The sequence below is a fragment of the Miniopterus natalensis genome, chromosome 7, assembly GCF_054644295.1.
Source record: "Miniopterus natalensis isolate mMinNat1 chromosome 7, mMinNat1.hap1, whole genome shotgun sequence".
In the NCBI taxonomy this organism is placed as follows: Eukaryota; Metazoa; Chordata; class Mammalia; order Chiroptera; family Miniopteridae; genus Miniopterus; species Miniopterus natalensis.
Window position 1 is genome coordinate 34,552,513 of NC_142087.1, and position 21,060 is coordinate 34,573,572.

At 46.9% G+C, this 21,060-nt stretch overlaps 1 protein-coding gene across 1 annotated transcript in view; it reads left to right on the plus strand.

The window, feature by feature from the left end:
* Positions 1-296: 296 nt before the first annotated feature.
* ZNF236 (zinc finger protein 236) overlaps positions 297-21,060 on the plus strand; it is a 57,332-nt gene continuing 36,568 nt past the window's right edge. The window contains exons 1-8 of the mRNA XM_016214824.2: positions 297-2,422; positions 3,596-3,760; positions 8,054-8,232; positions 9,568-9,692; positions 9,984-10,156; positions 10,933-11,076; positions 13,595-13,792; positions 14,697-14,925. Coding sequence (XP_016070310.2) covers positions 2,231-2,422; positions 3,596-3,760; positions 8,054-8,232; positions 9,568-9,692; positions 9,984-10,156; positions 10,933-11,076; positions 13,595-13,792; positions 14,697-14,925 — 1,405 coding nt within the window. The 5' untranslated portion in view covers positions 297-2,230. The remainder of the gene's footprint in view (positions 2,423-3,595; positions 3,761-8,053; positions 8,233-9,567; positions 9,693-9,983; positions 10,157-10,932; positions 11,077-13,594; positions 13,793-14,696; positions 14,926-21,060) is intronic.

Sequence of the window (21,060 nt, forward strand, 5' to 3'; positions counted from 1 at the left end):
TTTTCCAGTAGAATGGCATGGAAGTTTCCTCCTGAGCTTAAACCTTTAGTTGGCTGCCTGCTGCTTCTGTTTTCTGGTGAAGAGATGTTTGTTCTACTTCATGTTAGAGAGCTGAGACAGGCAGACTGTGAGCCAGATGGGTAACGAGCCCTTTCTTGCCCAAGTTGCCAGGTCAGGCTGTGGCAGGTCTTCTTGGTTGAATTCAGGGACTCTGCACCGTTCCCTTGGAGGAGAGGAGACCACTGGGAGGGGCTGACAAGGGTGGAGCTTGAACTTTTTAGGAGGCAGCAGCAGATGTGGAGCCTCAGGTTTTAAGGTGACTCATTTGTTTCAGCAGCAAAGCAAAACTAGGCACTATTGGTGGGGACTGTTCAGGGGAGAGGGATTCTGCTTAAAATCATGACTTTGTAACCCTGTCGGGGATCTGAGGATGAAAAGATTTCTTCATAAAGGAGCGTCCTTCATGCTCTGTAATTGAACTTCTTTGGCAGGCAGGAACATAGAGCATTGAGAATTTTGAGGAAAGTGTGATTACATGACACTTAAAATGTAAACATGTCATAATTTGGAACCAGTAGTAAATTAACCTGGCTTCCAGATCTTAGTCTATGACACAAACTAGTCTGGGGAAACCACACTGAACCATAATTCCTCGTCACATAAAGTCAGTTCGGCAGTTTTTATGGGGCATTCTATATCAGGGTCTGGTACCGTGCCTGTACACAGACAGGGTCTGCGCTGAAGGAATTAGCTGTTTTCAGACCACTCTTCAGTTGTAGAACTTTATGTGAAATATCACGGCAAGGCCTCGGTGGTGACTGTCACCCTTGGCAATACATTAGGGATCACCTGGGGACCTTGTTGCATGTATTACACCCCAACCTGTGGGGAAGGCTCCCAGGTGACTCCACCTTTCAGTCAAGGTCAAGGTTGAGAACCACTGGCCACAAGTTGATATGGTCCAACAATCATTCAGTCTGGGCTTTGGGAGTCATAAAACATTTATTATTAGTTTAGTGCAGGAATTTTGAAAGCATGGTCTTGGAATAGTATGTGGATATAGTTAAGAACAAATAGAATAAAAATTAGGTAGTAGACCCATCTCATTCATGAATGACGTTGTAGCCTTTTTAATTACATCGGTGTTTCAGAGTTTGCTTTACTGGCCAACCTGCCAGCAGAATTTTTGAAACTGTTGCCAGCTCTCTCCAGTCCTGGCCCCACCTCCCGTCCCCTGGATTTCAACTCTGGCTCTAACACAGATGCGGCTGCAGGCCCGAGGGCCGCTGGCCAGAGTTGGAACTGCAGGCTGTTTGCTCAGAGGAGCTGTGGAATGCTGTCAGCACAGGATGCCTGAGAAAGACAAGGCCTTCTTGAGCTTGCTTGAGTCTTCAGCTTACCCCTACCCTGCTTCTAAATTTCTAAAGTCTAATATTTTTGGGTCAAGTTTGCTATGTGACCTATTTGCTAATGTCACCTATTTCTAGTCTTTATATAGTTAATATGTATTACATATTGATGCTCAAATGATAAGACTTGGTGTATATTTACTTATTTTAAAGAATTGGAGAGATTTAAGACACCTTTATTCTATGACACTGTTGGCAAATGTCGATGATGATTCCATAGTTTTTCCAACTTGAAAATACTTTTAAGTTTATAGCCCTTCACCCGACTGGGTTTAGAGAATCACATTGTGAGACCTGAGGGTTGTCCACAGTGTTGCAGCCCTTACCTTCTGAAACCATGACTGTCGGAGGGAGCAAAGCTTCTGTTCTTGTTGACATATTCTGCTTTTCCGAAGGTTTCAGAGGTAGACTGAGTTAGTGAAGTAGCCTTTATGCTTTGACTGGAGTTTGTGTACTGAGTGATTTAGGAACCTGCCTGGTTCCTGATAACTCCCAGAGTGACTTAGAGGTGAAATGCCTCCAGGGTTTGCAGTGACTTAGAAACAACGAGAAGCAGCAGGCCGGGGTGGGACACTATGGCTTTTGCCTGTATTTGTGTGCGTGTCAGGCCCCAGGAGCTGAGTTTAGGTTTTCCAAGTCCTATTAAGAAGCATTTAGGATTCTGTTGTGCTGTGTCTCAGTCATCTCAACATTTCTCATTTCTAACCTAAAAGCATGTCCATTTAAAAAATTCAAGATTTCATTAATTTCATCTAAAATCTCTCATAAAGTTTTGACATAATTTGGTTTCTAGACAGTAACCAAATAATTTTATTTATGTGATGAGAATAACAAGTGGTATTTATTGTCTATACTTATGCAATTTTATAGATGGAGTTTTAACATTGAATGCGGAGAACACTAATTATGCCTATCAAGTTCCAAACTTCCATAAATGTGAAATCTGTCTGCTGTCTTTTCCAAAAGAGTCCCAGTTTCACCGCCACATGAGGGATCACGAGCAGAATGACAAGGTATGTATTTTTAAAGGGGTGTCAGCAATGGGTGGTTGAAACTGGCAGTGTTGTGAACATCCACCTGTGGGTTGAAATTGTTTTTCATAATTTAGACTCCTGAATTGTGGAGCGTTTTATGTTATATAAATACATATTTTTGTTTTTAGCTGTAGTTGTATTCCTAGCCATTAAGAGATCAGGAGGGAAGGGGAGAGATTGTCTTGCGCGCCTGTGTATTGAAGTTATTGAAGGGTGTGGACAAACACATTCTTAAAACATGCCTTTCTCCTGTAGCCTCTGTTTCCCTGGGAGTACAGAATTAGTACATGCTGATGCGCTTTTCTCCACAGGGCGTTACCTGTGAGTGGCTTCATTGTAAACTGGTGTTCGGTTAGGTTAGATGGCTCTTCGGCAGGGATTTGACAGGAATGTTAGTGTCTTCCTGATAGATGGAAAGCGGCAGTTAAGACTGCAATTAAAAAAGTGGCTGCAACTTTCCTCTAGGTAGGACAATGTGAACTAGCCAACCCCGTGAGACCCCAAATACCGGCTCTCTTCTCTGCAGCCCAGGGTGGGACCAGCTCCGCCTTACTGCCTTTACTGTCAGCGTGAGTGATAACATAACGCTAACAGCGGTGCCCACGGGCATCATTTCATCCCCCCAACCCACCCCACCCACAAGTGAAAATCTGAAAATACTTAGTCCTGATTAGGGCATCGCTATTTCAGGGGGAGGTAATGCCAGTGGTTACTTTTTATTCTTGCTTGCAAGTGGCAGAATACCTTCCATTTGGGGAACATTTTAGACTGAGATAAGCAACTCTGTTAAAATATAATAGAATTTTTATGATTCTTTTTTACTTTAAGTGATACTGTTGACAGCAGTAGATTTGGTTGGAAAAGGAGGGAAAGTAGCGCCGACTTATTGTCAGAGAGCCTGCGCCCTGGCGCACTGAGGTGCAGTACTCCTATCAGGACCTTCCTGCCTGGACGGGTGTCGTCCTCACCTCCCCCCAGTCAGTCCCTAAGGAGCTTTATGTGTTGAATTGGGGTTTACTGACTTGGGGTCCAGCAGAGGCGTCAGAAATTTCTTGGAAAGATTGTAGATCATGGTACTTGTTAATGTTTGAGTGACGTTTACTGTGGAAAGATTGTTATTTCAGTGGCTTCTTGACATTTCTCTCCAAACAGCCACATCGCTGTGACCAGTGCCCCCAGACATTCAATGTCGAATTCAACCTGACGCTGCACAGATGCACCCACAATGGCGAGGACCCAACCTGTCCTGTGTGCAACAAGAAGTTCTCCAGGGTGGCCAGCCTCAAAGCCCACATCATGCTGCACGAGAAGGAGGAGGTGACTCTCCCACTGCCCTTTGCTCACTGCTGCTTAGAAGGCTCCCATCCGTGGGCACCTGAGGCATAAACCAGTTTACACAGCCTTTCACCTAGATTCCAGGGGGCGAATGTCAATGTGCCTTGGCTGGGCTCCGGTTGGCTGATGGAACATTTCGTTTCTGCCCTGTCAGGTGGGGTGGAGACACTTACTGGGGAGTGTGTTTGGAGGGTCAAGATCTGTCTGTGTTGTGAGAAGGGCCCCCCCCCCCCAACAGAAACTAACTTTAGTAGAAATCTGTAGCGGCCAAGAGTGGATTTCCTGCCTGTGGAGATGCTCCTGGACCCCTGACTGGGCGCTGGGAGGCGAGGGTGCGTTCGTGATGCTGCAGAGCAGTGGAACCGAGCAAGCAGCCCCGAGTTCCCGGCATGACAGGGCTGTGCTGCTGCTGCTGCTGGGAGCAGGGCCTCGTTTCAATTATAAAAAGGCTCTGCTTTAAAAATACTACCCTACCCCGATTATTATTGTAGAAAATTAGGAAAGTGCAAAAAGTGCGGAGGAGAATGTAAGCGCCGCCTATAAGTCTGCCTGCCGCGTCATTACAGATGACTGGTGTAATTCCCCCAAGACAGAAACATACAGAATTTAAATTACATCTATAAAATTTGCATCTTGAAAACTGAGTTTCTACTTTCTGTGTAGGTTTGTGTATTTGTTGTATGCCTTTAATTTTTCATATAAAATCATTTATTTTTTATCTTTTAAAACTTATTGTTAAGTAATCCATGTGTAGTTTGGGAACAGTTGAGACTCCAAGCCCCGTGACTCTAGTTCTTACAGGGCACTCTGGGCGTGCCCAGGCTCCCCTGTACTCTGTTCCATGCACCCCGGTTATTCTGTGCCTTTTTCCTTCAGTCAGCTGTTACAGGCAAGGTTGCATCAAACCTGCTCGTCATACGTAGATTATCAGCCACGTGATGTGACTTGTGGACACGGGTCTCGTGGTCAGCAGGTCTCTCTGCATAGACATATATAGGTTGTTTTCTGCTGTAGTAGACACGGTGCAAACGGAACCACACGAGTAAATGTTCCTATGTGTGTCTGAGCACATTGGCGACTTTGTGCCCAGAGGGCACTGTGGTTATCACTGCTGTGGTGAAAGGCGGCAGTGCTGCAGGCATCTAGTGACCAGAGATGCTCCGGAAGGTCCTTCAGTGCACAGTGCCCCTCTCCCCGACACACAGACCCGGCCCCTCAACATGGAGTTGCTAGGTCTGAATGTACATGAATTTAGAAGGGGGTGGGTATTGTCAGATTGTTCTCCAGGGAGGGTCTGTTAATTTATACTCCATCCAGTGGTGTGTGAAAATGCCCCTTCTTCATACCATTTTCATTATCTGTGTTATAAAACTTGTGTTTTCCAATTTGGTAGTTTAAGAGGGTATGTTTTTGTTGTTCTGATTTGTATTTCCTTAATTATGAGTGAAGTTTAGCATCTTTCTGGGTTTATTAGCCATTAGTATTTTTTCCTATCTTTTAATTTTCTTATTTTGGGGGAGTGAGTGGGATTATGAGTCTCTTCTTATAGATTTGTGTCAGTTGTTTACATACCTAGGAAGTTAGTTTTTTTGCCCTTCCTCAGTTTCTGATACCGCTCCCTCCCCCCTGCGTAAATTTTTAAATTGTCAAATTGTCACATTTTTAATCTGTTCACTTACAGATTCTGGTTCTTGTGACTTGCTTAGAAATACTTCCCAGGTCTACAGTTTTTATTTTTTAAGTCCCACCATGTCTTCTAGAGCAGGTACACACACGGGGCAGTGCACACCCCACTCCAGAGACCAGGGGTTCACATTGGTCCAAGTCCAGCTGCCCTCCCAGATCCTCTGAACCTCCCCCAGTTCCCACATGTGTCCCTCCTTCGCAGTGAGGACATGGCTCCCATGTGGCAGCACAGTCCTGTGTTCGTCTGCAGCTGTGTTGGTTGCATGGCCCACCCTACCCCAGTGCACCTGCTAAAGGCATGCAGGGTGGAAGGGAGCTCAGGGTTGTGTGATTCAACTTCGTTCTATTTCAGGACCACCCTGCCCTCAGTGAATGGCCCCCATTAGGGTTCAGTTAGTGTGACCACAAGAGTCCAGAGCAGAGCAGGGACTGCGGGCTGGAGGTTAGGTCGCGAGTGTGGGTTTTAACCTCCCTGTAGAAGAGCAGACGTACAGGCAGGGAGCCCCCCCGCCCCCGCTGGCCCCCCCCCCCCGCTGCCCCCCGCCCCCAGCTGAGGAGGGTCTACCTTGTTTCCTGTGTTGTTCTGCGGGTTTCTCCTTAGAGGGAAAAGCAAATGTCTATGTGCTTTGCCTACTTAAAAATGATTGGTGTTTTTATTTTGGCTGCTTTTATTTTAAAGTTTTAGATTGTCCGGGGAATGGAACGTGGTTATAAGGCTGAACCTTCACAACGTCGCCCAGCAGTGCTCTGTCCATGCTGGTACAGCACGCTACCTAACTCACTCAAATGCTCTAAGATTTCTATTACCATTACTGGGGGTCTTTTTGTTGTATGTTGATGGGGTCTGATCAGAGCTCCGCACATTGACTCCTTGGCGTCTGCTCGCCACTTAGCGCTCATTGAAGTTACCCAAGAGCAGTTTGCTTCTTGGGTACAAGGAGCTGCTGCTTCCCGCCCTGAGGACTTGGCATTAGCTCCAGAGGTCTGTTAGCTGCCCCGAGGCACGACTGCCCCTTGCCCAGGATGTCTTCGGGGCGCACCCCAGCTCTGTGGCCTGCTGGATGGTGATGGAACTTCCCGTTACGTGGCCTGTTTTGGTGGTGGCCCAGGGTATTCTTGACCTTGGGTTCACCTCATGAGCAAATTGTTCACAAAGCACAGTTTTCACTCAGAAAATCCTGACAAATCTCTGAGTAATAGTCATGCCAATATCTCCCTAAATACACTAACCTGAAGGTTAGGGGAGAAAGTGAGTAAAATGCGGATGGACCTGAGCCAGAGCACTAACAGAGTAAGGGTGGCGAGGGGGGATAAGAGTTCAGTTTTATTTTACAGCTGAGATGGGAGCCTTCCAGTTGGTAGTAGAAAATGAATAGTTTGCCGTAAAAGTTCAGGATCTCAGAAGCCTTTTTTTTTTTTTGAAGTGATGCAGCAAATTGTTAGGTATTTTTTTCTTTTTGAATGTTTCCTGGAAAGAATTTTCTTTATTTTCAACAAGATACTGACAACCTAGTAATTTGTTACATCCTTAAGTTATTATGTAATAATACTAATCTGAAGTTTTTGACAGTTTATGCCATTGCTAGGCTATATGCATATCTTCTTCATGTTTAGACAGGTCATTTTGAGAATTGTCTAAGTAAACAGTTGTGTTACAGATCCGCACGATTGAGCTCACTGAACCTTGTGCTAAGTCAGCAGTTCCTACTGTTAACGTTGTCCTGAGGACTTCCTTTGCCCATGCTTCCACCTCTCACACCGTCACTCACTCCAGTGCAGCTCGGGTGTTGGGAGAGGGCAGGGCCCAGGTGCACCCAGCAACTCATTGGCAGTTGTGAGCCGAATCAAGACCCAGCTCTATAACAGCTGGACCCTGTTATCCAATTGAAATATGAGTTACCTAAAATTTATAGTAGCCACATTAAAAAAGTATAAAAAGCAGATGAAATAAGTTTTATTTTAATATGTTTATGAAAATATATCCAAAATATTATAATTCAAATATTAAAAGCGTTTGAGCTCTTTTACGTTCTTTCTTTTTTGCAGTAGGTCTTTGAAATCCTTTGTGTATTTTACACTTTCTCCACAGCCTGTTCAGACCACCCCTGCCAGGTGCTCGGCAAGCCGCATCTGGACAGAGCCAGACTGTTCTGTCATCCACTGCCTGTAAACCAGTGAAAGAGTGGTAGATGTTTCCATCTCACCTCCATCAGCTGCCATTTTCTTTTGAGGTGGTTTATCAGTTGGCAACTTAGCTTCTGTCCTTACCCTTTCGTGGCGAAGCCCTTCTGTTTCTCCACAGCACTCATAGCGCAGGTGGCAGAGCGCCACCACCCAGCCGCCAGCTGGAAGCAGTTCACTTTGCTCAAACATTGTATTGTTTTCTCACCCTTTTCCCTCGGTTTTTGTCTTTTCCTACCAATAAAGAAATGGCTTTTGTACCTTCATATTTAGACATAATGATATATTTTTTGAGAGGTGAGAATAGCGTTTGTTCCAGAGGAAAGTATAATTTGCATATTGACCGTCTACAGGACCGGCTCTTTTGAGCAGTCCTGGTCCTGCTCACAGGTGGCGTTCCTTCCACAGAACCTCATCTGCTCCGAGTGTGGGGACGAGTTCACGCTGCAGAGTCAGCTGGCCCTGCACATGGAGGAGCACCGCCAGGAGCTGGCCGGCGGCAGGGCCCACACCTGCAAGGCCTGCAGGAAGGAGTTCGAGACGGCAGCGCAGTTGAAGGAGCACATGAAGAATCATTACAAAATTAGGTGTGCACCTCCACCTGGGCTTGGGAAAAATCTAGACAATCTGTGAAGAATTGGCAAGCTTGGCTATGCTTGGTTAAAAATATTGGCGAATCTAGTGTGGTGTCAGGATGTCTTTTATAAGGTGTAGGTCACGTCTACAGTAGGAAAAATGAGCTCAAGTTTAAAATAGGTGCCAGGCTGTGTGGGTGGAAAGTTTAGCTAGTGTTTTAGTGTTAAAACTGTAGAACAAGGTCCTGGTGATGTTCTATGGGCAGGTAATGGTGTGTACAGTGGATCTGTGAGGGTCCGATTAGCTCCTTCGTAATGCCTTGGTTTACTCACACTGCCTTACTTTTGACAACTTACCTGTGCCTGGCAGGGACCAAGTAAGAGGATCATCAGTGCAGCCATTTCAGATAGTGGTTGTATTGAGAGAGGGAAGTAAAATTGTGTTAATCTGGGTGATAAGAGCCCATCGGGGCACTCCGGTGCTACAGCTGAGTTTGAAGGAGACAGGGCCCGGGGCTGTGGGGCCTTTGAGGCCACCCTGGAAGCAAGGATTTTATCCTGGTGTGGTGGAAGCCGTCAGAGTGTTTCACACACACAACTCCTGCCCGACTTCAGGCGTGGCGTGGCGCCTATGGTGAGGTTGAAGCGGCAAACCACTGAATCAATGCAGCAGGAAGATGACGCTGGAGGGGGGTGTGGGGGGCACCTTTGAGGTATTCTGGGGTGAAACCAGCAGCTTTTGGAGATGCAGTGGAAGTTGGGGTCAGAGAGAGGGAAGCATGGGCCTGACTCCTCACGGCAGGGATTGCCCTTTCCTTCACAGAGAGGAGCAGGCTAGGAATAAAGGAAGAGTTGGGCCCACGACACGCTGGCTTCGAGGCACCCTAAGCCATTCCCGAGGAGGTCGAGCAGTTAGAGGTCGGGGTTGGTGCTCAGTGGAGGCGTCAGAGTGGGTGGAAGCGGGGCTTGGGGGGGTCACCAGCCTCGGGTGGTGTGAAATGAAGGGACGAGAGGAGGCAGCAGAGACGCAGGCTGAGGTACAGGTTAGAGCTACGCTGTGCAGACCTTGGGTCTGACCATCAGAGGCAAACCTTGTCGATGAGAGGAGTTCCGCCCCAACACAAGCTGTTTCTCTGTCATTACTTGTGGAAAAAAGGAATGTTTATGACATTGGATACACAAAACTGATGCGTGTGTGTGTGGGTAGGGGACACGCACTTATATGGGCTTGGTTTTTCAATGAAACAACGTTCTCATGACCAGCTAGCTAACCTTCCTGGAAGGATGTTACTGTCAGGCTTGTAACACGAGAGAGACGACTTCATGAGCTCCCACTGTATCGTGTAGGATGTCCAGTACGAGGTCATACAACCGGAACGTCGACCGCAGTGGATTCACATACTCGTGCCCGCACTGTGGGAAGACGTTTCAGAAGCCCAGCCAGCTCACACGGCACATCCGGATACACACAGGTGCGGAGCACACTTGCCCCTGGACGGCTCACTGGGCGCACAGGAGAGGAGTGAGCCTCAGAGCAGCCAGGCCTGGAAGTTAACCTTGGCTCCTCCATAGTTCGCTGTCTAATCTGGGTGTGGATTTTGAGATTTTGGCGTAGGCAGTTGGATATATGAGTCTGCAGTTGTGGGAGGACGTTCTGGCTGGAGGGATGGTTTGGGGCCCTGAGCCTGGGGAAGGGAAGTATTTATGTTTCCCGTCAGGGGCGCTCACAGTGGGAAGTGTTTGTCCCCTCTCCCCCTCTCTAGGGGAAAGGCCCTTTAAGTGCAGTGAATGCGGAAAAGCCTTCAACCAGAAGGGGGCGCTGCAGACCCACATGATCAAGCACACAGGCGAGAAGCCCCACGCCTGTGCCTTCTGTCCTGCTGCCTTTTCTCAGAAGGGGAACCTGCAGTCTCACGTGCAGAGAGTGCACTCCGAGGTACGCCCGGCCTGGCCTGGGGGCTCCCAGGCACGCGGCCGTTCACGGGCTGCGGAGGTGGCTCTCACACAGCCTGAGACACTCTGGGGCCGGGTGCTCCAGAGACCCCCTGAAGAGTAGTTGCTGAGTGGTGTTCAGTCCCCTGGCGAATCTCTTCACAAGGTGTTAGGTGGGGCCTGGAAGGCTAGTCCAGGTGAGTTCAGGGCCGCCGCCATGATGTCGTAACTAAGGTGGGCTTGGTGAGGGTGAGAGAAGAGGTGCTTTCTCCGTGCGGACCTGCCCCTTCGCTTCCTGCCCTCTTGTCCCCTGCGGGCTGTGTCACAGCAGCCAATGGGCAGTGCTGGGACTGGCAGCAACAGGTTCACCCATCTCGTGGCCACCCTTCCTAACTTGTGCACTTTATCTTGTGCGTGCTCAGAGTTCTGTCTGCGTCCATCTAGCCTTCATTAGGGGCCTGTGCTAACCCTTTAGGAAATTGAGAACATACAGTAGACATTTTCTTACTAAATTGTAATAACTGAAAACTATGTTTCTTCACTCCCAAACCAGTTCTAATGTAGAACAGACTGTGATGTTTCAGTTAATCTCATACTGCAATATTGATTGGAGAACTGGATCACTGATTCTAGAGCTATCTAATACAAACGAAAAAGTAATGTTAAAGGGTTCGATTATTCTTCATTTTTAATGGAATGGTCAATTTTGATGTGTCCTAATTCAAATGTTTTTATGTAATAATTAAGTGTAAAATCATTTTTTCTTCTTTACTTTTTAAGGTCAAGAATGGCCCTACCTATAATTGTACAGAATGTAGCTGTATATTTAAAAGTTTAGGTAGCTTAAACACTCACATCAGCAAGATGCATATGGGTGGGCCACAGAACTCCACGAGCTCCACAGAGACTGCTCACGTTTTAACGGTAAGTTCAGTGAGCTGGCTGATAGGATGATATTGTTTCACCAAAGTCGGCCGTCTCACTCATGACCTTTAAAATGGAATATTATTTAGAATATTATTTAGTACCATAAAGGTGCTATGAAAGTTTTCCTACGTGGTTGTAAGGTGCTACTTTATAAAAATTTTTGACAAAAAAATAAATCTTTTAAATTTTAGAATGGTGTTTAGATGATCCTGATTTATGGACTGTCACCTGAACTAATAAAACTAGGACAAATAGAATCACCAGTTTATGAAATTATAATTCCTGCAACGTTATTGGTGATATCAGCGAATATTCTTTTCATTATAATTTAAAAACCAAGTATCCTTTTAAGATGTATTTCTCCCTGTCTAAGGTGACAGTGACAATTTTTCCTCATACTTTGGATTTTGATTGGGAAACTAAATTGTAATTTTCAGTACATGCATTTAAAATTGTATGACTTCAAACACACAATTTTATTCCCTTTTTGGTAGGATTCTATAGCTCGGCCTCCTCAGTCGGTTACTTCCTCCTCTCAATTGATAGTAAATGACAAATCTAAGCACAGTGCAGGGTGTCCTGGCAGCAGACCTTGGACAGAGGTGTGAGGGTGTAGGTGGGCTCACGGTGCGCTTGGCTGGCTATCTGTGCCATGTCCAAAGCTGCCTCCTGTCCCACAGAATATAGGCCTCCCGACTGTCCCTGAGCATCAGGTTCACAGTTACTGTTTGTCTTTCCCCTTCTTTTCTCACAATATCTGCGGCTTGGGATGATCCCTCAGCTCACTCTCCACCTCAGAGGGTGCTATAAGTAAGTCCTGAAACTGGAGAACATTTAGGGCTAATGATTAGGTCGTGAAATTGTTTTGGACGGGGTATTTTTAATGAAATTTTCAGTGTGTAAATCAACCAAATGTTAAGAGTTTTCCCCATTTCCTTTGGCAAAATGCAAATCAAGTATGCAGATGTAGTGACTAATGTGGAATGATAATCCAGATAATTTTAAACTTTACCTTCTTGATCAGTACCTGAAGCTCAGGGCAGGGTTGCAGGAACCTGGGCTTGCCCTCCCTTCCCTGGTGGACAGCCTGAGGCCTTGGGGGGGGCTGGAGCCACCCAGCCTCCAGGGTTGGTTCTCTGTGGCTCTTGTTTTGCCTCTTACTTTTCTAACTCTTGGCCTTTTTCCTCTGTTTTCACGGATTTTCTTCAGCTTCATCTTATGATTCTCACTGATATTTTTAGCTAGTACAGTTTTTAATTTCTGGAGCTCTCTTTTGTGATCGGATTGTTTCTTTTTCAAGGCATGCTTTTTTGGTTTGTTGCACTTTCCTTGGAAACCTAATTAGCATTTTCCTTGTAAAAGTTCTCTTCTCTCTGAGTTCCCTGCCTGCATCTGTCAGGGCCCCTTTTTCAGATATAATTCTTATGATCCTTGTGTCTGTTTGTAGGGAATGAGGCAACAGCAAACCCATGCGTGAACTCTCCACGCAGGATGGAGCTGGTTCATCTCCAGGGTCTCTTTACCTGTGGTGGGCCAGGGAGCCAGCTCTCCAACTTGGGGTCCCTGGAGGCAGAACCAAAGGACTTTGTGTTTAGTCTGGGGACCTTAGTGCCACAAAAGGTGCCAAGTTCTCCCAGATAGTTTATTTACTTTGATTTCTTTTAGAGGCCACCCCTCTTTTTTTTTGCCTGAAGGTAAATGCCTCGCTGCCCTCTGCTCTGTGGAGGAAGACTGGTTAATTGTCAGCCCAAAGTTTTCCTCCCACGTCTGTCTGTCTTTTCTTTATTAATGGACTATAAAAAAATCTTTAGAGCAGTTTTAGGTTTACAGAAAAAGTGAGCAGGAGGTACAGAGAAGTCCATACTCTCCTCATTACGGACACCTCTCTTGGGTATGGTGCCTTTGCTACAGCTGGTGACCGAATGCTCAGTGCTGTGTGTGCTGCAGGTTTTGACAGATGTACAATGTCCTGCGTCCACAGTTACAGGGCGAACAGAGTCCATTCTTGTGCCTCTGCTCCACTTGTGACTGTGACAAGGTGTTTCAGGTGCCTGAGCTTCTGAGAAGTGCATCAGCCCTCTCCTCAGATGTTTTCAGCTATAGCTTCACAGAGCGTTGACTCCTTCAGGGCCTCCATTCTCCAGGGGGGTTTTGAATTGTTTGCCCACCACAGTTTCTTTCTTATTTCCTTTATTTTGTAACTCTTTCTATCCTTTTATTCTAATGGGTAACAGGAGTCTGAGGTTGCTCAGTTCCCATCTTGAATTATAGTATCTACTAACACTTAAAAGACTTTAAACAATTGTAGTAGAAAATTCACTGAATATGTTCTTGAAGAGCCCAGTGTTGTGCCAAACATAAAAATTAGTGAGGCATTATATTTAAAATTTGTTTGGGATATGGTTAGATTTTAATGTTTACAGGGAAGATATGCCTATTTCTTTTTTTAAAAAAATTGAAGTACACATTCATGTAATTGTTTATATTTTTTAATGAAAATGTTGCTGTGTTTCAGGCCACGCTGTTTCAGACTTTACCTCTTCAGCAGACGGAAGCCCAGGTCCCGTCAGCTTCCAGTCAGCAGAGCTCGCAGGCAGTGACCGACGTCATCCAGCAGCTGCTGGAGCTGTCGGAGCCTGTGGAGTCCAGCCCGGCGCCCCCACCCGGCCAGCCGCTCAGCATCACCGTGGGCATCAGCCAGGACATCCTGCAGGTGAGCGCTCTTTCCTCTTGCAGCTGTCTGTCAGAGACCAGGTGTTGTTACTGAGAGAAAAATATGGGGGACTTGTCGGAGTAAAGGCATCTTCACTGAAAACGTCACTTAATTGAATAAGTTATAGTGACATAAAATAGGCTCATTTAATTATTTGTGGACAGTGCGGAATTCTAAATGATTTATTAATCTATACATTTTTTAAAAGTTTAAAGCTCTGATTATTTCTCTGTAAGTGAATTTACTTGAAAAGAATGGACTTTTCAGAACTTTCTTGTGTCTGTCCCTATTGACGTAAGAAACGTCTATTTCTTGAGGTTGTGCTGGAACTGTTTGGAGTCAGCACTGCTGTGTCTGTGTGCATGTCCAGTGCCCCTGGACAAGGCAGCCGAGGAGGAGGTGGCGGGTGGAGCACTTCCCTGGCTCTGACCAGCCGTTTCACGTCCGTCTTCATTTCCAAACAGCTGGCCTTGCAGCTCCTCCTCCTCTCTAATCGTGTACTTTCTGTAAAACTAACCTCTCCTCTGCCTTTGTGGGACAGAGGGGCCGGTGTGACGACAGCCGATGTCTTAAGGGTGAACCCAGTGTAACTTAAAACAGTGATTTCCAAATCTGTTTAGAGACAACCAGAGTTGTCTGAGGTCACATATCTAAAAGTGAAATTAATTCACTAAAATCCCCCTTAATTTGGAAATGTCAATGCTTGCCATGCCGTGTCTGGGTGGAGGTGAGATGTCAGATATCAGAAGGGACGTGTCAGCCTCAAACCTTTGGTCGTGTCACTTACAAATGGCTCCTTGGAAACTATGTTTCTAGGTGGTAGCATCACAGTTCTGTAGGTGAGGCTGACTTGGTAGTAGGTTTGGGCGTCGATCTCCTAACCTTCGAGTTTTTTCTGTCTCAGCAAGCCTTAGAAAACAGTGGGCTGTCTTCAATTCCAGCTGCAGCACACCCCAGCGACGCCAGCCACCCCAAGAGCTCCGCCGTGCAGGGTCAGGACCCAGACCTTCCCCATGTGCCCAGCGAGCCCCCTGGCTCTGGTGATGCGGAGCCGGAGAAAGAACAGGAGAGCCCAGAGAAGCCGGACAGAAAGGAGAAGAAGCTGATGAAGAGGAAGTCCCCATTTCTGCCCGGTAATCTCAGCGTTCCCACCTGGCCACGTTTGGGTGGCACTTTGCTTGTTTTGAAGAAACGCCTTTTTCTTCTTCTAAAGATGATGTTTGTTGAATGTTCTGATAGTATCTACCCTATAGCATTCGTTTGATGCTTAAAATTAAAAACCAGGAGATCAGTTTGTTAAACTATCTCTTTTCTATGGGCTGCCTTCTTCCTATGATTCCAGGCTCCCCGACTCACTCCCAGGGCTTGAGCTCAGTTGTCACTGAGCCTTCTCTGCTCCAGCCCTTCTGGCCTCCCTGGCTGCGCATTGCACCCTGGCTGCACTGCTGTGGCCCCTCGGCCATCTTTTTCCTTCTCTCCCCCCGGTAAAGGGGCTGCCACTGCTGACCTAGAAAGCTCAGCCCCTCTGTTCTAAACCCCAGCTGTTCCCTTACACCCACCTACACTTCTTGGCCTTTGAGCCTCCATAACCTGCTCCACAGGCATGTCCTGTCTTCTTGCCCCTGCTTTCCTGGTGCAGACTTACCCAAGGATAACGTGGGGTGGGTTTTCTGCTGTCGCTCAAGGCCTCACCTCTCCTGCATGCTCTGCTTCCTGGCTGCTCTACATCAGGAAGGCCTCTTCCTCCGCTCCTCTTATCACCTGACACTCCAGTGGGCAGCCCTCCTCACAGATGCTCCCTGCTGAGTGACCCCCCCCAATCTCTGTGTTAGTGGTTGTGCAGCTGAAATAACTTGGTTCCTTTCCGAATTCCCTGCTTGATCAGCATGGCTCTTTGCACAGGGGCAGGGTTACTACATCTTTCTTGAATAAAATAGATTCCTGTCTTTTGGGCAGAAGTGTTCCCATGAAAATATTTTCCTAGGGATTGTAACTCTACCTCCCCCAGGTGTCTTGGGGAACAGGGGCTTGCTTGCTGCACAGCGTGGGAGCTGCTTTCATCTCTGCTCCCTTCTGAGAATGTTTCCTCCTTGTTGGTACGTGACTGTGAAATCCTCCTTCCCCAGCCCAGCAGCTCTGTAGCCTGCTCTCCTTAGGCGAAAGGGGACCGTTCTATCCGAGCAGCTTATCGTCAGGGTTTCCCTGCTAGTGAAGGGGGCAGGAAGGGAAAAGGGCCATTTGCACAGGTTTGTGTTGGCGACAGAGGAGCCTTGCAGGTCACAGGGTGCTTGCATTTTGAACGTCTCCCCTCTGGGTGCCTGTGAGGCGGGCGGAGAGCACAGCGGGGTGCTGCCTTTGCGCGGGTCGCCCCTGCTGCCGTCTGTGCTGGTCATGGCCGAGCCTCCGGAGCTGCTGACAGCTGCCCCGGGCAGGCCCTTTTCCAGACCAAAGGCCAGACTGGCTGCTGCAAGTCGCGGCGGTACTGGCTCCTCAACTGAGGAAGGTGGGCTTCATCCCGCCGCCCCGCCCCACCACACACGTCCCCGCATCCTCAACACCTGTGCCGGGCAGGTGCACACGCAGTATCACGCCACCTGTGTGCACAGGCCACTAGAAACCATCCGTTTTGAACAGCTGGAATGTGTCTAGTATCTTCAGCGAGAACACCTGCCCTCCATGCAGGTAGCTCCAGAGGCAGGCTTGTGTTGTAACCGGGTGCCTGCACCTGGTCCCTAAGAACCTCTCTGGAGGCCGCAGCCCTGCAGCTCCAAGCCTGTGCTCGGAGGCAGGCTGGGGAATAGGACTCTGCTTCCTGCAGGCAGGTAGTCCTGCTGCTTCCACGTGCTGAGGGCTGGCAAGGATGCCGCAGACAGTCCAGATGTGTTGCTGGTTCCACCGTAGGGGCAGCTACGTGACCGACACGGCTGCTAGAGATGCCTGCCTTTTCATCTTGTGCTGTCACTTTTATAACAGAATTTAACCTCTCCGTTAGTGCCCCGAAAGCTCTGCCATGCGTGCGTGATTGTAGTGATTGTACCGCCACCCCATGGTCCCTCCAAGCGGGTGCTCTGTTTCTGGGGAAAGTGATGTGGCCTCAGGATGCATCTCGACTTTTCCATTTACTGGCATCTGACCTTGGGCAACCTAGTTAACCTTGAAAATGTCAGCTTTCTCCTCTGAAAAGGTGGCAATGGTAGAATAAAAGGCAGGAAAGTGAGAAAGTCCACTTGAAGGACGTAGAACGGTGTGACCATAGGAAGTACTTAGGGAATGCAGATAGGTCAAAATTATTCCATAAGTAGGCGAAACTTGGGCCTGCCACACAATTCAGAAGATACAGACAGTGTCCAGGGAGAAGTCCCTGGTCATCCTTGCCCTTCACACATCCTTGCCAGGGCAGCTACCCTAGCTGGGGCCTTGGTGAGACTTACACAAGCCGGCTCATGAGTGCAAGTCCTCCTCCCGTCCTCTAGCAGGATGGGGGGCGCACTGCCCAGTGCTCTAGCAGGATGGGGGGTGTACTGTCTAGTGTTCAGCAGGATGGGGGGTGTACTGGCAAGTATTCTGTAGTTCACTTTTCCCACCTTCTTATTTTACAAATGCCCGATTCCCATCCCATTTCATGGGTAAGTAATGTTCAGGTGAGTGCAACTTTTGGCTAGGCAAACATGCTGCAGTGGCTGAGTGGGTGGCCATGCGGTTTCACGTGTGTAATTGCACCTGTAGCGCATCTGCAGCAGTGTCACGTTTCATAGGCTAAGCCCTGTAAACAGGTTGCTTTAAGGTTTCAATTTTGAAATAATTTTAGGTTTAACTGAAATGTTCCAAAAATAATACAAAGAATTCTCATACGTCTTTCTTCTAGATTACCCAAGTATTAACGTTTTCTTACATTTGCTTGCTCTTGGCCTGAGTTTTCCCTGAATTTTCTGAGTGACCTGCAGATGTAGTTAGTACCCATGTAACTTTAACTTCTTGAGTGTATTTCCTAAGACCAAGGACACCGCCTTGCATACCCATAGCCCAGTCGTCAACATCAGGGTGTGAAAGTTGATCTAGCCTGCAGACCCGATTCATAATTTGTGTCACTAATGTGCTTAATAACAAAAGAAAAAAAAATTGTAAGTACTGTAGAAATTTTGGTCAGTATCACCAACTTCCTTCTTTGGAGTCCTGGTGATTCACACGCCCAAAACACAGATAGATAGGGGCGGGGTGCCTATCTCCTCAGGGGGAAGAGATTATCGGAGCTCTGATCCCCTCCTCCTCTGCTGGGTTAAAACAGTTCTTACTGTGGTTCTGATTTCATTTCTTAGGGGAGAGAGGTTGAATGGCTTCTCCCGTTGAAAAGCACCAGTGTTTCCCAGTGGGCAGACTCAGCTTTTATTCGCTGTGATTGATATGCTAAGGATGATAGTATCTTGTGAGCTGTATTGGTGGTACCTGTCCTTTTCTGATTCATAGGCCTTTTTGAGTTAAAAGGAGAGATTTTGTTTTTCCATAGGCAGATTGGTTAGTGTGTTATGGCTTCTGGACTTGTGTAATACTGAGACTTCACCAGGGACACTATGGAAAGCTACCTCTTTTGTCTAACAGTTTCATACTTTGATATTTTAAACTGAATCTTTGACTCAACTTTATTTTGTTTCTAGATGGGCACCCAGCTGTACAAACACATTTCTTTATGTCGTTTTCCCCGACTGCAGTGCAAAGCCACCTTTACCATCTGTGCTCCGCTCGGACCTGTGTGGCTCTGTCTAGACTTTATTCTACCTCACTCACCTGTGCTTTCATTCATGTGTTGTGGTACCAAGTGGGTTTTAGCATTATAGCGTGCTTTCGTAAGTAGGGAGCCGAGTCTTTTCTTGCTGTGTTTTTGAAAGTTTAATTTTGACTGTTATCACCTATTTATTTTTTCATGTATACTTTAGACTCTTCTGCTAAACTTCCACAACTGTAGTTCTGAAAAAGTCCTCTTGGTATTTGTGTGTAAGTAACTTAGGCAGAGAGGATCGATGCGTAATCATTGTAGTGTTTGTACTGAAGAGCAGAGTGTGTGCTTTTACTTATGCAGACCTTTCTTTTCCATGTTAGTAGTATTTTAAAATTTTCTTCTGGATTTAGTTTGCAAATATGAAGGATGTTGATGTCCATGTATTAAAACATGGTCCTCTTTCTGAGACTGTTTTTTAGGCATAGAATCATATTATTTGTAAATAATGATTTCACCTTCTCCATTATAGCTTATACGGCATGTTTCTTTATCTTGTTTCATTGCCTAGTATCTCTAAACCCTATAAATTAACGGCAGTGGTAGTGGACTTTTTCCTGACTTTGATAGGATTGCTTTTGCATATCTTTCTGTTCAGTCAAGTGTATTGAGATCTATTTTATTCACTGCCTCCTGTTTTTAGACAGTTTTTTGGAAGTTAAGACTAGATGTTGAATTTTAGTAAAAGCCTTTCTACCTCAACAATCATTATAATATATGCTTTTTCTTTTAAAATTTGCTAATACATTTGAAGAGGAAGGTTGTTGCCCAGCACTCGAGAAGGTTGCCACAGGGAATGCAGCTGTGGTTTTACCCATCTCCCTGAAGTTTGTCAAAGGGCCGATCTGGCTTCACTTTTCCTTTGCAGCCCTGGAAGGGCCAAGCAAATGTGCAGGCCAGATTTGTAACATCTGCTTCATCTAGTCCCACAGATAATTAGAACCTGGTGACAGTCTTATATTATGTCATCTTATGTAATTAAAGATAGGATTCTAATTTTTGTTTGGAAAACATCTGATTTTCCATGATGATTTCCTAATTTTGCCTAATATTATAATTCCCTCTCACCTTGTTGTACCTTGCTCTTCTGATTTGTCATGATAAGACCTTAGGTAATGACTCCACTTTCCTGAATTAACTTTTACCTATTAATTTTAAGCAGTCTTACATTTTAGTTTGCCTTAATACAAGCAATGTGACTGTAAACTAAATGTCTTTTTCTTATTTGAAACCATTTTCCTGCTTCCTTCTCTTTTCTCTCCTCCTGGTTGGTTCTTCTGTCTTTGCTTCCATTGTTTCACTGATTTTAAAAAAAATGTTATTTTTCATTCTTTTTCCTAACCTATGTTAACTAGTCTCGCAAAGAGCAGTATGTTGAGGAAAATACACGTTCTCCCCCTAGGGTTACCCGCACAGCGGAGAGTTCCTGGTGCTTACTGGGAGCAGGGAGGGGGAAACGGATTTTCCTTCCCGCTGAAGCTCCATCTGTGCGGCAGGCCCTCGAATAACGTCGTTTGCTGGGAGGTTGATGAGAAAGTGCACGCTTCCCCGCCTCTGCTGGGCTGTCTCCGCGCCTGCTTCCTCCTGGCCCCAGCGCCGCCCTGGCCTTGCGCGTGACCTGAGTGCGGTGCGAGCGTGGGCGTGAGAGCCCCAGCGGGAAAGGGCGACCCTGCTCCGTCACTGCCTCTTAGGCGCGTGAGCGCGCGTTCCTTTCGCCCTTGGCTGCCGGAGCGAGCCGGGCCTGTTGCGAGCGCCGGGTGCGGCGGAGAGGCGCGCGGGGCCTTCCGTGGGGTCCTGGGCGCTCGGCTTTAAGTCCGGTTCCCCGAACCTCCCGCGTTAAGTGAGGGCCACTGCGCGGAGTTAACAGAGCTGCGTGTCCTGGCGAATTTCATGAACTTGGATTGATTTTACGTGGGTTCTTCACATTATCGTGTCTTTAATTTCACAAAAATAAATCTAGTTAAAAAACAAGGAATAAAGTGATTTTGCTAAATTTTTAAAATTTTTTATACTTTACAAATCATTTTCATTATCGTATTTCCATTAATTCCACTCGTGGATTTTTTTTTAGTAGAAATAGTTTTAACCCTGATTGGAAATTGAATATTAGTTACAAAATAATCCTTTGATGTTGATCATGAACTCGTCGGTGCCATGTCCATTACTGCTGTCGCAGCTACTCGTCCCGACCCTGCACAGCACAAGGACTCAGCCTCCCGCCTCGCCCCCTGCGCTTGTCCGGCCTGAGGCTCACACAGCGCCGGTCGCCCTCCCGCCGCGGTTTTGGAGGTATCGGCCCGCAGCTGACCGACTGGAGTCAGGAAGCCGGGCCTGTTCGCCCTCGTGCCTCGCGCAGGCTGTGACTTGCGTTCCTGGGGCTGCTGGGCTTTCTGTGAGATTAAATCATAGCTCCCACTGATCGCAGTGACGGTGGACATTTCCACCATTTCCACAACCGGTCACGCATCTTCTACTTGGGCGAAGAGCATGTAGCTTT